The following is a 15,318-nucleotide window of genomic DNA, read 5'->3' as shown; positions in this document are numbered from 1 at the left end:
AAAGTCCAAAATCGAGCCATGATTAAACAAGTAAATGCCAATACATTAACTCTGTGCCCTCCAGATGTTTCATTATGATATTAGTACAGTGGTACCTCGGGTTACATACACTTCAGGTTACATACGCTTCAGGTTACATACGCTTCAGGTTACAGACTCCGCTAACCCAGAAATAGTGCTTCAGGTTAAGAACTTTGCTTCAGGATAAGAACAGAAATTCCCTTAGGCTACATCTGATCTGTTTGGATACTCTGTGCAACGTAGAAAAGGGCAGTGGACCTTCTGTTGATGTTCGTCCCTGGCATATTGGCCACACTCCGGAGCCAACTCTAGACTTTCAGCATAAGCTTATTTTTCTTAGTCCCCTATGTCATGGTAGCTTTTAAACATTACAGAATAAGAAAGGTGCCATATTGTACAACCTTGATAGGTCAATCCAGAAGTGGGGTGAATCTTGTGTCCTTAGTTTGAGATACGACATTTCCAGGAATCCAAATGAATTGCAAATTCCTTTAAATAAAAAAAAAGAGTAGACATTACATTATTGTTTAATAATAATGATGATAACTTTATTATTTTTGTACCCCATCCATCTGACTGTGTTGCCCAAAGCACTCTGGGGCACTATATAAAGCTTTTTAAAACACTAACGGTTTATATTTCCATTAAATATTCGTTAAAACTAACCAAATTTAAATTCATGTGACATGGCATATACAAGTGTCTTCAAATATAGATGTGTTGTGTGTTTGTGTATATAAGTATGACCGATTTCATGTTCTTCTTAACAGGCAATGTTTCGTGGTCAATAGGTCAGGCATTTCCTCAACCACCTTGGGAATTTTTGAAAAGGAATCAGGTGGAACATATAATCATATTTTTGCTTGGTAAGTATGTCTGCTCCTACTTTGGCTTCACATATTTGCGTAAATGTTTATTGTGATGGATAGCCAATGGTTTGCTGACAGTTGTCATCTTAAGTAGTTACATGCTACATTCTTATTAAGCTTTGAAGTTCAGTGAATAGAGAAACTTTGCTTCAATATGTTCAAAAGGGAAAACCTGAACAACAAGGAAAGCAGGGAAGTTATAGCCACAAAATAGTCTTGTCTAGTGAAAATATTAGAATAATATTTGTGATCCATATTTTAAAAAATGCCCTTCACAATATGCAGTTTCACAACTCTCAGCAAAACACGCACACATTATTATTATTATTATTAGTCAGCCTGGATAAACAAAAAGCAAATACCCTGAGCATGTGCAGTTTCACATTGTTTTTGCTCACTTCCTGACTTTGGTTACTCTTGCCCACTCACATGACTGCTGTGAAGATATAGAAAGAGGCATAAAATGGCTGCAAAAGGTGACTTAGAGCTTGTATCATAGGCATTAAATTTTGGGTTGTTTAACCAGACTGATTCATCTTTGTATTATAAGGGGCCATGTCTTTCCCTCCCCACCCCAATATGCAAATTAGCATAGCTTCAAGTCTTCAACCAGCCTTATTGTGGTCTGAATAAGTCCCACTTATGCTCAATCGAGCTTAATCCCAGGTTAGTGTGCACAGTGGATTAATTCCCAAAAGGAGTTAATTTAGGCCTCTAACCACTGTGGAAAGCAGAGTGATCGGCTTTCGTTTTTAAAATGGTGTTGCTTTTGTAGTTCACCATTTATGCCATTAAAAAGGTAAAGGGACTCCTGACCATTAGGTCCAGTCGAGGCCGACTCTGGGGTTGCGGCGCTCATCTCGCTTTATTGGCCGAGGGAGCCGGCGTACAGCTTCCGGGTCATGTGGCCAACATGACTAAGTCGCTTCTGGCAAACCAGAGCAGCGCATGGAAATGCCGTTTACCTTCCTGCCGGAGTGGTACCTATTTATCTACTTGCACTTTGACGTGCTTTCAAACTGCTAGGTTGGCAGGAGCAGGGACCGAGCAATGGGAGCTCACCCCGTCGTGGGGATTCAAACCGCCGACCTTCTGATTGGCAAGTCCTAGGCTCTGTGGTTTAACCCACAGCGCTTAAGAAAAAAGCACAACGTCATTTTGTTTCCTTATTGCTCCAGCTGGCATTGTGTGCCACTTAACCCGGGACTAGGCTCCATTAAGCACAAATATATCTCGTTCTGAGTAGACATGTGCAAAAACCACAGCAGAATTAAATGTCTGTGCCTCTTTCTGAAGTCTGCACAATTTGCATCTGGCCAGGCTGAGAGGACTCTTGAACGCTTGTATTTATTGTGTGGCAGTAATTTCAGAAAATAGCTTCTCGGGAGCACCTGATCTGGGGAGTCCAACCACTGGAAAGATTCATCATGGTTGGTAGGATGAAAGAAAGGGCAAATTGCAGAGATTCCAAGGGCAAGAAAATGAGACAGAAGCAGGGAATGAAAGTACATCAAGCTGGGGAAAGCAGAACCTCTTTAGGACTGCAGGGATCCCTATAGTCTGGTGTCCAAAAAACGTGCTCATTTATCACAGCTCTGGCTCTGTGCAGCTTAACCCCCCACAGAGCTTAGGGGTGTTTTCATTTGTTTCCTTTCCTTTAAAGGTCCTCAAGAAGGCTGTCTGCACAGTGTGACTTATACATCTATGATCCATCTTCAGACGCTGCAGAATTACCTCAGGCTGGTAAGGATCAGCTTAGTTCTGCCTTAGCAACGTTCATCTCTCTCCACCACAATCGTTTTGTAAAAATTAACAAACTTCTTGTGTTTTCTAACTGTTTGGGGGACAGTCTCCTGAGCTGTGCCCTTCTACAGTACTCTCTAGAAGGGAGCCAGTGCTCGAACCTCTGCAACATACAGATTTTCCCCCACATTTGTCTTCTCTGCCAAGAGCCAAATATGTTATGGACTGATTCAGATAACCAAGTTTCTCATGGATCTGACCATGATGACAAAACCCATGTTGAAGTGGGAGTAAAATAGTTGTGTGACTGCACCCTCAGTCCTCCTCTTGAGATCTTTTAAACTACAGTGGTGCCTCGGGTTACATACGCTTCAGGTTACATACGCTTCAGGTTACAGACTCCGCTAACCCAGAAATATTACCTCAGGTTAAGAACTTTGCTTCAGGATGAGAACAGAAATCGTGTGGCGGCGGCGTGGCGGCAGCGGGAGACCCCATTAGCTAAAGTGGTGCTTCAGGTTAAGAACAGTTTCAGGTTAAGAACGGACCTCCGGAACGAATTAAGTACGTAACCAGAGGTACCACTGTAATTGGCTCCTGGTTGCTTTTGAGCAATTGGAATCTTTTATGGCTATGTCCCCACTACGACAAGTGGTCCATTCTGCTGCTCTGAAAAATGAATTAGCGAAGCAGCCACTCTAGAAAGGCACAAAACAGTGTTGGCACAGAATATTTTCTCCCGGTCTATGGGCTTTGAAGAATGCAAGTCTTAACTCTTATTATCTTGCTGGTTTTCTCTACCTGTGCCAGAATGCTACTGCTTTCTTAGGGCTATAAAGAGAGCCTTGCTGGATCAGTTCCAAGGTCCACTTTGATCCGGCACCCTGTTCCCAAAAAGTTGCCTGGGTGCAAAGTCCACAGACGAGCTGTGATGTCAACCAGCCCTCCCATACCAGCAAATGTGATTCAGAGGAGCATTGCCTCTGAACATGGGTGCTTCATTTACCATATTTTTCGCTCTATAAGACGCACTTTTTCCCCTTCAAAAATTAAGGGGAAATGTGTGTGCGTCTTATGGAGCGAACGCAGGTTCCTTGGCTTCAGCGATAGCAACGCGAAGCCTACGAAGCGCAGAGGGAGAGCTCCCCCCGCACTCTGGAGGCTTCGCGTTGCTTTCGCTGAAGCCGCCTGAAGCCCCCGGAGTGCATCGCGAACTCCCGCTGTGCTCCGGGGGCTTCAGGCAGCTATCCGCAAGCCTTCGGAGTGCAGCAGGAGTTCCCGCTGCGCTCCGAAGGCTTGCGGATAGCCGCCTGAAGCCTGGAGAGCGAGAGGGGTCGGTGCACACCAATCCCTCTTGCTCTCCAGGCTTCGCTTCGCTGGAGAGGCGCTGCACAGTTTTCCCTCTCTGCGCAGCGCCCCTTCAGCGAAGCGGGAGGAGAAATGGAAGGGGCTCCGTTTCTCCTGCTGCTTCGCTGAAGGGGCGCTGAGCAGAGAGGGGGAGAATTTTTTTCCCCCTGTTCTCCCCCTCCTATGGTCTGGTGCGTCCTATAGAGCAAAAAATACGGTAACTATCAGGGCAACAGAACTGTCATGTAACAGCAAGATGGGGAACTAATTCTCAGACCCAAGGGCTACGTTTCTGGCCCCCTGGACTGCACCATCCCATTGCCTCCTTCACCAGCCCTTCACATGCTTTTGCCAGGCTGGAACGAGTCACATTATAACATTGTGAGTTGCATTTGTTGTTGTTTCTCTCTCTCTCTCTCTCTCTCTCTCTCTCTCCTTTCACCTCTAATTCCCCACCTACCGCTGACAGGTTGTCCTTGAGGGAATGCAGACCTCAGCCTGCAAACAGCTCACCCTTCCCTGCTATAAAGCTTCACTAAAGTTTCGTACACCGAGTTCACTTACTATAAAGTTCCTTTTACTATCCGTTTCCACTTAAAAGCAAGGAAGCAAAATTCTCAGGAGTGGCAAGTTAGCCTTCAAAGGACATGGCTATTACAGTGGTAGAGAGCTAATTTAGTCCTCTTGGAATTCAATTTGTAAACTTATCTTCAGAACCCTTTACAGGTAGTTACGTTGCTAGGAAACTGAGACACGAGCGTTAGATTTCGTTCCGGGAATAGCAGCACAGGAAACGCAGAATACTTGAAAAGCCCTCCTCTGTAGTTATTCTATCCAGATACACAGATTTTTTAAAAACCACCTAAATCATGCTCACAGTCCAAAGAATTGCATGGTTCATTCTGCGCAGCCAAGGGGATTCTCAAATAGCAGGACTGCGCGCCATTGCTTTTGACACTTGGTAAAATGTCACAGGGATCTACTGGTTAAAGGGGAGAAAATACAACAACTCTGCTGAGCAAGTCCTTGGATGCACCCAGAGTAGCACTTTACATCCTGGCATTTGATATTAAATGGCATTTTGATTTTCTCTTTCAGGGGTAATAACTGACTGGTGTCTTTATTAACATTCACTCCATTTAAGACATTATACAGTACAGTGGTACCCCGGTTTAAGAACAGCCCTGTTTACAAATGATTCGGTTTATGAACTCCGCAAAACCAGAAGTAGTGTCCCGGTTCGCGGACTTTACCTCGGTCTAAGAATGGAAGCCGAACAGTGGAAGGGCACCGGCAGCAGGGGCCTCATTAGGGAAAGCGTGCTTCGGTTTAAGGATGGTTTCGGTTTAAGAACAGACTGAGGTACGACTGTACCTCAGGTTACAGATGCTTCAGATTACAGACGCCTCAGGTTACAGACTCCGATAACCGGGAAGTAATACCTCTGGTTAAGAACTTTACCTCAGGATGAGAACAGAAATCACGTGGCAGTGGCGCAGCGGCAGCGGGAGGCACCATTAGCTAAAGTGGTACCTCAGGTTAAGAATGGACCTCCGGAATGAGTTAAGTTCTTAACCAGAGGTACCACTGTACTAAGAATCAAAAGCATCATTATAGGGGCACTCATCCTTCCAGACTTGTGATGTAGGGATGGTAGAATGGTCCTTAATGCTTTTATGAACCCTGAATAGAAACAGAGCAATTAACTGTTATCATTTTATAAGCTGCTGGCTGTGAGCATTTTTCCCCCGCATTGAAATTGGTACCAGGTGGCCACCCGTGTTCTAATTACATTTTTCAAAATCTGTAAGGCTGCAATCCTACATAGCAGGTTCTTGGGAGCAAAGTCCCTTTTAATTCAGTGGGACTTGCTTTTGAGTAGACATCTATGTGATTGTACTATAAGCAATGTCTAAAGAACAATAAACACATCTTTTCATTCATTTTAAAACAGGCCTGTGAAAGTACATATAAATATTACTGTGTTTATCTATAGGTGGAACAGTACCGCAATATTATCTTCCATGGTCCAGAAGGAAGCTTGCAAGATTATGTGGCGTACCAAATAGCCCTCTGTATGAAGGTAAGAAGATAAAACTATACAACATTTTGGCAGGGGGCATGGAGGGTGGGTAGAAAGAGCCTATTATTCACCTTTGCTGAATTTGTGAACTTTTAACACAGCACAAGCAACTGGCTGCAGGATTCAGCTGTGAAATTGTCAAAGTGAAGATAGATTCTGATTTCTCTAAGGAGCAACTTGCAGAATTATTCATCAACAGCGGTAAGATGATTTTAATAAATCAGCGGAGGCTGGGATTAAGAAAAAGAAGGCTTACTTGGAATGATGTTTACAAAGGAAATAGTACACCAAAGCACTTTGTGCACCCTATGGCATATTTTTAATCTAACTTTTCAGAAACTCCAGAGACAAAAATTGATGTTGTGTAAAAGAGACAGAGCCTAAACTGAAGACAAAATCTAATGCCAAGCTTTGAATAGTTTTATTTTATATCTCTCCTGACAGATGTGAGGATAGGCCTGGGATTTAAAAATGCCCCCCCCCCAAAAAATACAATTATTATTCATGATTTGGAAATATTTAATTCATATGAATAGCATAAAATGAAATGAAGTTAAATTAAAATTGTTTTATAGGTATTATAAGGGATAGGCAGAAATCTCTCAATATTTCATTCCCATACTGAACCTCATGCGTCTACATCCCTCAGGATTCACCCAGAGTGTTTCCACCTCTAAATCATACTTCACCAATGATTGTAGGAATAACACTCCCAAGAGATTTACAGGCATCTCATACGTCTGTCTAGCACAGGCATAGGCAAACTCGGCCCTCCAGATGTTTTGAGACTACAATTCCCATCATCCCAGACCACTGGTCCTGTTAGCTAGGGATGGTGGGAGTTGTAGTCCCAAAACATCTGGAGGGCTGAGTTTGCCTATGCCTGGTCTAGCAAAATGAAATAAAGAACAAATGATGATGATGTGATGCCCAGCAAGTTCATCCCTGACTACAGTGGGGCCTCCTGCTGCCGCTGTGCCGCCAGAGCATGATTTCTGTTCTTATCCTGAAGCAAAGTTCTTAACCTGAGGTACTATTTCTGGGTTAGCGGAGTCTGTAACCTGAAGCGTGTGTAACCTGAAGGCCCCATTAGCTAAAGTGGTGCTTCAGGTTCAGAACAGTTTCAGGTTAAGAACAGACCTCCAGAACGAATTAAGTTCTTAACCCGAGGTACCACTGTATTTTGATTGGGCTGGTCTAACAGTCTAACTTGTCTGTAACAAACAAGTGAAACTTTTTCAAAATAACTAAGTTAGCTGTTTCAGTTTAAAAGTTAGGTTTATAAATGTCAGGCTTCAAGGAATCGACTTCCTCCCCTCCACCCCCCTGGCAGTAGATAAACAGAACATACTGAATGGAGTCTTCTTACCAGTTAGAATTCTTTAATAATCACAGCAAGGGATAACGAACATCTCCCTTTAAGAATTGTGGTGTTTTCAATTAAGGCTACACTCCGCCCCGCCTGTCCCTCTCTCAATCCACATCACCTCCACGTCTGGTACCCTGATCTTGAAGTCTCTTTGCTTTCTATTCAGCAACTTTCTCAGCTCTCCTAGAACATGGGGAGGGGGGAAGGGGGATGTTGTCCAGCGACTGTGAATCCGTTAACCCTCTCTCTTCCAATGTGTTTCTTCTCCTAGCTGCTCTTCATCTGGTATTTCCCAGCTTTTCCCTTCTGAGCTATGCCCCTCTGCAAACCACTGTTCTAAATCTATACTGCCCTCCTGCTCCTGGGGAGATTCAGGGTCAGGGGGAAAAGGAGGCGGCACCCACAATGGCTCCTCGTTGTAACCCCCCTCAGCACTGTCCCTGACAATAAGCAAAGTTGTCAAAAATGTGCATCTGTTTTGCCGGACACAAAGGCTGGAGACAGAAAATGTATTTGTTTAGTTAAAAGAGTTGAGAGGAGTTCCCATTCACTGTTGCCTCTGCTCAATCAGAGGTGGGCAGAACCCAGTATCCTGGTGGAGATGCGCATTGCCCCCTTTTCGGTCAACCGAACAATCATTTGGTAAGCAGAGAAAAACCGATAACCTTCCTTCTGCTGATCTGCGGAGGGAGGGGCTGTGTGCTTCTGTGTGTGAGAGAGAGGGGGCACTATTCTCACTTTTGGTTAGACTAGGGTTACCAGACGTACCCGGGGACAGTTCCCGGATTTGCAAATCTGTCCCCGGACAAATTCTGTCCCCGGAATGTCCCCAGATTTGCAAATCTGTCCCCGGGAAATGTGGCAGCAGCAGCCGCAGCAGCCCAGAGCCAGCCTGTTAGCGCTGCTCGCTGCTGTGGCGCCTGCCATTTTTCCTGCGCCACGGCAGCGAGCATCTCCTGAAGCCAGCCAGAGCAAACTGCACTACCAGGCTGGCCCCTCCTGGGCAACGGCCGCCTGCCCATGACTCCTGAGCCTCCCCTGTTCTGTCAGAACAAAGGGGGAAGGGGGAAGGAGATCGCGGAAGGCTTGGGCGCGCCATTGCCCAGTTTTTGAAAAAACTCTGCGCATTTATGTTTCACAGGGTGCAAAAGAAGGGCTTTGCACATTTATACAATATGCATGTGTGCTTGGGCCCAGGGTCTTTTGCCTCGCCATTCCCACTACTGACTCCCTGTTGCTACTTAGCTTAAAAAAAGAAGAAGAAAAAGAAGTGTCCCCGGATTCATTGAAAAAAATCTGTTAACCATAGGTTAGACTCCCAACTGCTAGCATGTGGCCCTTGGAGAGATAGCCAAGAGGGAATGTGGCCCTTGAGCCAAGGAGGGTTAGTCACCCCTTCCATGAGATATTTGGGGGGCAAAGGGGAGTGGACAAAAGCAGCATCAAAGTTCCTACATGCTCTAGATATGTTCTTATTATGAAAAATGCATGTTGTAAATTGAGAGAGGCAGGTTTCCCTCTGCCAGCCACAATAAGCTCTTTGTATCCACAGGTTGCCTGATCCCTGTGAAACAGCCTTCTGTAAACAACAGAACCATTGTAATTTTAGAGAATTTGGAAAAAGCGACATTATTGGAATTACTGGGGGAGTTTCTCCAACCTCTTGAAAACCGTGGCTCTGAGAACCCCTACACTATGAAGAAAGGTACAGAAATGTTTTTTTGTTTCTCTGGGGTTCACTACTATGGAAAACACACTTTTAAAGTATCTGAAGACGTGTGGATGCACACGAAAGCTCATACCAATAACAAACTTAGTTGGTCTCTAAGGTGCTACTGGAAGGAATTTTCTTTATTTTGTTTTAAAGAGCAGAGTTTTCTTTGGAAGTTTGCCCTTGACACAGGCTTAGCACAAACACACGAACATGCTGGCCTACACCTGACTCCTCCCTGATCTCTCTGCAGTGCATTGCACTGAGCTAAGCCATAGCCTTAGCAGGGCACCTGAACCCAGGCTCATGGATTAGCTCTCTCCAGACAAACCATAAGCTATAAGCAAGGTTCATGGTATGGTTGGAGGCTTAGCTCAGTACAGAATGACAGGGCAGTCGCATACGAACCCTGCCACAGTGATATGTGATCCATTTAAATGAGCTTGCATTTTGAGTCTGTTTCTTGATTAGCTCTATCACCTGGATGTTTTATTTTGAGCTTTTCTTCTCTTTTGGTTGTTTTGTTTTGGTTTTGTTTAGCCAATGGTGCACCTGAAGCTTATTACTTCCACGAGAATTGTTTTCTTATGGGGACCATTGCAAAATCTCGGCTTCAAGGCTCTGACCTGATGGTTCAGCAACATTTCCTCTGGGTTCAGCTAAGATGGGACGGAGAACCGATCCATGGCCTCCTGCAAAGGTTCTTAAGAAGGAAGGTTTTAAGCAAGGTAGGAGCATGCCTGCTTGAGTTTCAGGTCACTGTTCACTACAAAAGGCGTTACTAGAACCAAATAAATTAATAAGAGAACTAAAGCTCTTCCATTTTGGAGGACAAAGAAGTGAGCGTTTGTACACCGCTCAATAAGTTCTGCGATTTAGTTTATGAATTGAGATACAGTTAAACCTCTGTTGTCGAATGTAATCCGTTCCGGAAGTCTGTTCCGAAATGTTCGACAACTGAGGCGTGGCTTTCAATTGGTTGCAAGAGCTTCCTACACTCAAGCGGAAGCCACATCAGATGTTCAGCTTCCAAAAAACATTCGAAAACCGGAGCATTTACTTCCAGGTTTTGGCATTTGGGAGCTGAAAAGTTTGAAAACAGAGCCATTCGGGAGCCAAGGTCTGACTGTATATATTTATAAATACGCAGATGGAACTTCATCATCATTCCTACATACTAGCAACAAACCAGTAACTTTCATGCATAAGCCTTTCTTAAATCAAATTGCAGAATTGCTTTTGAGCGGACTTGGCTTGTTGGTAGTCAATTACATCACCAATACGTGTTAAGGAGGCATTTTCTGCCTGCTGTAACTGCTACCATTTAAGACTTCAATAGAGGTGCAGTGTGTATTGGATGTGTTGTATGTACTGTTTAAGTTAAATGTTATTAGTAATATGTAAACTGATCTTAATTGATGTATAGTAAAGTTTATTTAAAAAAAATAAAGAAAAAGAAAAATCCACCCAACTGTACTGCAGCAGTGTTGAGTTGTTGCCTGATGATAAGCTCTCATCCTTCAGGTTTGTCACAGACACATAAATAATAATAATAATAATAATAATAATAATAATAATTTATTTATACCCTGCCCTTCTGGCTGAGTTTCCCCAGCCACTCTGGGCGGCTCCCAATTGAGTGTTAAAAATAATACGTAAGGGATGGAAACCACTTCAGGTCGGTTTTTAAAAGCAGTGACACCTCTACACACTGCACATATTACAGCATAAACACACCAAACACACCCTTGACACTAACTTCCTATTCTTTTCATTGTGCTATTTTACATTTGTTAACCTATACACATTTCATTATTATTAATTTCCATTTCTTCCAATTGGTTTTATTATATACTTTCTTTATATTTCATGATTCATTCTACGTCTGCCCAGAGGTTAGCATTATCACAGTAATTTCTATTATATTCTTCAAAAATTATCCAATCTTTATTAACTTTTTGTATTGAGTTTCTTCTTATTCTTCCTTTCACCTTTGTGAGTTGTAGATATTCAATCATTCTCACTTGCCAGTCTGTTTTGGTGGGGATGTTGTCACTTTTCCAATTCTTACCCATTAGAATCCTAGCCACTGTAGTTGGAGTATAAAAGAATAAGAGAATTTTGGGATATCATATATCATGAAATTAAGTAGATTCTTAAATTTTCATTCCCAAAACCCCCTGAAGCCTTCCTCTTAGGAATAATGCCTACCGAAATAAAGAAAAATCTGAGACCCCTTTTTATGTACACAACCACTGGGTGGATTCTTCTTCTTCTTCTTCTTCTTCTTCTTCTTCTTCTTCTTCTTCTTCTTCTTCTTCTTCACTGATTGTAGGTCTCCTGGCAGCATGGAGAGCTTCAAATCCTAGTTAGCAATGGATGGTTTATCATCCTACTCCCTTTGAAATGAAATCATAAATCATTGCTGCTTAGTGGAACTGGTGTGTTTGTCAGGAACTAGCTTTAAGTGATTTTCCTGAGCCTGCGGTGGCAGAGAGATGTTCTCGAGAATGTGTGGCAGAGAGAAATTTAGCAGGTGTGACTTCTTCCGCAAGCAGCACCTGAGAGGCAGTTCTTTGTCTCACAGTGATTAGGAGACCCAGAAGCCAACATGGATTAAGAGATTGAAACCTCAAGGATGTGAGCCCATTGTAAAAGGAAAGCTAGCTATACATTGCTGCTTTGAAATTTAGATATGTTAGGTTTGTTGTGTTCTTTCCACATTCAAGGCACACCACATACATCATCACAGTAATCATTAAAATATTTGTTTGTTTGTTTTTTTAAATGATATTTATTGGAAAAAAAATTTTAAATTACACACACAAAAAAAGACAAGACAGAAAAATAAAAATAAAAAATAAAACCATCATTCTCAAATTCTCCACTTTCAATACCTTCTTTCTTTGACCTCCTCCTCCTCCCTTTTCTTGTATCCTGATTAATAATAATCACAGCAAATCCTTTCCATAATTCATAGTATTCTGTCATTACATTACCTTAATCTATTTTCATCTTATCTTATAAAAAAAACACCTTAAAGTTTAAAACTTAAATCTTATTTTTACCAACTTCTCCTAGCCATAACATTCTTACCAAATTCTTTAGACATTTTTACAAGAGCCAAGTAATTTCATTTCAACATTTTTCTAGCATTCATCAATTTTATAGAACAATCCTAATGATAAAAAAAAAGAAATAAACAATCCAATCTTCATCCAGCGTCAATTCTGACACCCCGCTCCAGGATCAGGACGGTGGAAAATTGCTTTAAACTCACTCTGCAGGTTTAAACAGCCCAAAAAAGATCCCCCTTCTTCTCCTGCTACCGAAGGGGGGGTTCAGCGATTTTAAATGATGAAAACCAATCCTTTGAAAGTGATTTTTAAAGCTCTAGTTTATGTTGTCTTTGCTTTATTCTGGCTACAAGGAAACGGAAGGCTGACTTCCTGTTTAGACCTTACCGTTTCAGTACCAAATTAAGGTAAATTTTTAAGTCCAAATTCCTTTCTATTTCGCCAGTTCTTATTTAAAGTCCAAATGTTCAATGTTCCAGTACTCACGGGTGGTTATTTTAGATGCCAAATTGTCCCAGGAAAAAGGCAGCGCTCTCCGGCAACGGCTATGCGGCTTCGCTCCGCAGAAAAAGCAATTGACTCACAGCACCGCGCCACTTCCCCCTCTTCGCTTCGGAGCCCGTTAGTGGGTTCCTTTGCAAGTTGGGGGGGCGCTAAGGGTGCCCGCCGAGTCCCACGGTCACAGGCTTCATCCACCTGTGATTTCCAGAAGGGTCCCCACTTCGCTGTAGCGGAAAAGACCCGTTTCATGCGGAGCTAGTCCCTCCAGTTCAGAGGGAGTCCGCCGTTACCGATAGCGCCACCCCGGAAGTCCATCATTAAAATATTTGTGTAAGGTATACTATAGTCTATAGAGCTATAGTTGCACAGTAGTTAGTGATGTCACTGAAATTTTTGTATTTTGACTCTCAAAAATACAGTCGTACCTTGGAAGTCGAATGGAATCCATTCCGGAAATCCGTTCGACTTCCAAAACGTTCGAAAACCAAATTGTGGCTTCTGATTGGCTGCAGGAAGCTCCTGCAGCCAATCAGAAGTCATGGAAGCCCCATCGGACATTTGGGTTCCAAAAGAACGTTTGCAAACCGGAACAGTCACTTCCAGGTTTGCGGCATTTGGGAGCCAAAACGTCTGAGTTCCAGGGCATTTGGGATCCAAAGTACGACTGTACAAGCATCCAGAACTCATAATGTCTGCCTCAATAGAAGATGAACATTGCAGTGTTATAATTCTTCTTGGGCTTGGATTTTTATTTGAGCTAAAAAAGATCTCAGCTTCTTCCACCCCACACATCAACCCAGTTCTCTTCCAGACTCCTCTTCCCTTTCCTTCCTCTTCCCTAAACTACCTTCTTCTGCTGTTCCAGCGGGAGATAGGTCGAATAATGAACCAAGCAAGGGATTCATAAGGTACCAGGTAATCGTGATGAAATTCCTCCCTCCCACTTGGTGCTTATGAAACAGCAGCAACCATGTAAAAAACAACAGGGAGGGAGGGGGAGTTCTGGGGCTTTTAGTGCATTCCTAGAAAAGGGGACGCGGGTGGCGCTGTGGGTAAAACCTCAGCGCCTAGGACTTGCCGATCGCATGGTCGGCGGTTCGAATCCCCGCGGCGGGGTGAGCTCCCGCCGTTCAGTCCCAGCTCCTGCCCACCTAGCAGTTCGAAAGCACCCTTAAGTGCAAGTAGATAAATAGGTACCGCTTTATAGCGGGAAGGTAAACGGCGTTTCCGTGTGCTGCTCTGGTGCTGGCTCGCCAGAGCAGCTTCGTCACGCTGGCCACGTGACCCGGAAGTGTCTGCGGACAGCGCTGGCTCCTGGCCTTTAGAGTGAGATGAGCACACAACCCTAGAGTCTGTCAAGACTGGCCCGTACGGGCAGGGGTACCTTTACCTAGAAAAGGTTCATATAGGAGCCAAGTTTTATCTTGGGGATTTTGGAGAAAGCTCATGAAAGGTGTGCTTTCTGTGATGAACTTCCAGAGAGCACTCATCACCAGTAATAGCTGCCACTCCACATATGAACTGAAACAGCAAAGTATTGTAGTATTCAATGTTGGGTTGGAAGTGCAAAACATTTCCCTGTGGTGAGAGCAAGATGAATATATAGTGGGGATCCTATATGTCTATGCAGAAGCAAGTCTCGTTGAGTTCGATGGGATTTGCTCCCAGATGAGTAGGTATAGGATTGCAGATTTACATTATTCAAAATGAGCCAATAATGTATACAGGGTGGTGAATTAGGGTTACCTTGGTGCAGAAGTTTATGCATTTTATACTAATATATACACAACCCTCATCGTGATATTCCCTTTTAAAATTAATTTCAATTAAATGTCCACAACAGGACTATGAAAGAAGCGCTTTAAAAAAAACAACACCACACACACACACACACACACACACACACACACAAAACGGTATCTTTCCACAGCTGGTCTGACTGCACAGCAGAAAGCCCTGCTTCTAATGAGATTAGGAAGAACATGAGTTATTTCTTATGAAAGGATTTCCTTTTTAGCTCTTGCCTCAAAGCAAGGCATTATCCCTTAACTGAATACTTGTGTTTGGTTCTTCTGTCGTTTCCTGATCTCTGCCTCTATCTTTGTTAAATGCCTGGAGTGCTCCCTGTTGTCTACAAGTGTTTTTTAATTGAAAACGAGCAAAATGGAAGCAAGGGCATAAATGCGGCGAAATAGCTTCAGCAAATGAGCAAACCAACACAATGAGAACTGAAAGAATAATTTGAAATTTGAAGTCATTGATAGCAGTAGGCCTCCGCTGTGTGGGAGAACCTTAGTACTTGGCCCTTTCTTTATACAGTTGTTATAAAACAAGAGAGCCCTCTTTTTTGTGAGAGGTGTAAGATTAGGTAAAGGTAAAGGTACCCCTGACCGTTCGGGCCAGTCTTGCCAGACTCTAGGGTTGTGCACTCATCTCACTCTATAGGCCGGGAGCCAGCGCTGTCTGCAGACACTTCCGGGTCACGTGGCCAGCGTGACAAGCTGCATCTGGCGAGCCAGTGCAGCACACGGAATGCCGTTTACCTTCCCGCTATAACGCGGTACCTATTTATCTACTTGCACCCAGAGGTGCTTTCG

General features: G+C 43.5%; 1 protein-coding gene and 1 long non-coding RNA gene across 2 annotated transcripts in view; one reads left to right on the top strand and one right to left on the bottom strand.

Moving 5' to 3' along the window:
- The window catches only part of CTTNBP2 (cortactin binding protein 2), a 126,084-nt gene that overhangs the window by 91,730 nt on the left and 19,036 nt on the right, over nucleotides 1-15,318 (top strand). Inside the window, 6 exon segments of the mRNA XM_081023454.1 lie at nucleotides 792-887; nucleotides 2,554-2,633; nucleotides 5,977-6,063; nucleotides 6,165-6,264; nucleotides 8,985-9,137; nucleotides 9,684-9,871. Of these exon segments, the coding sequence (XP_080879580.1) occupies nucleotides 792-887; nucleotides 2,554-2,633; nucleotides 5,977-6,063; nucleotides 6,165-6,264; nucleotides 8,985-9,137; nucleotides 9,684-9,871 (704 nt within the window).
- Nucleotides 13,595-14,696, bottom strand: LOC308486786. The gene is made up of 3 exons (XR_013991308.1): nucleotides 14,616-14,696; nucleotides 14,112-14,580; nucleotides 13,595-13,743 (listed from the first exon to the last, which is right to left on the bottom strand). It is a non-coding gene; the product is annotated as an uncharacterized lncRNA (long non-coding RNA).

Source organism: Podarcis pityusensis, assembly GCF_964106645.2.
Source record: "Podarcis pityusensis genome assembly, chromosome: 10".
NCBI lineage: Eukaryota > Metazoa > Chordata > Lepidosauria > Squamata > Lacertidae > Podarcis > Podarcis pityusensis.
Note: the sequence above shows the minus strand (reverse complement) of the source record. Positions and strands in the feature narration are given on the sequence as shown.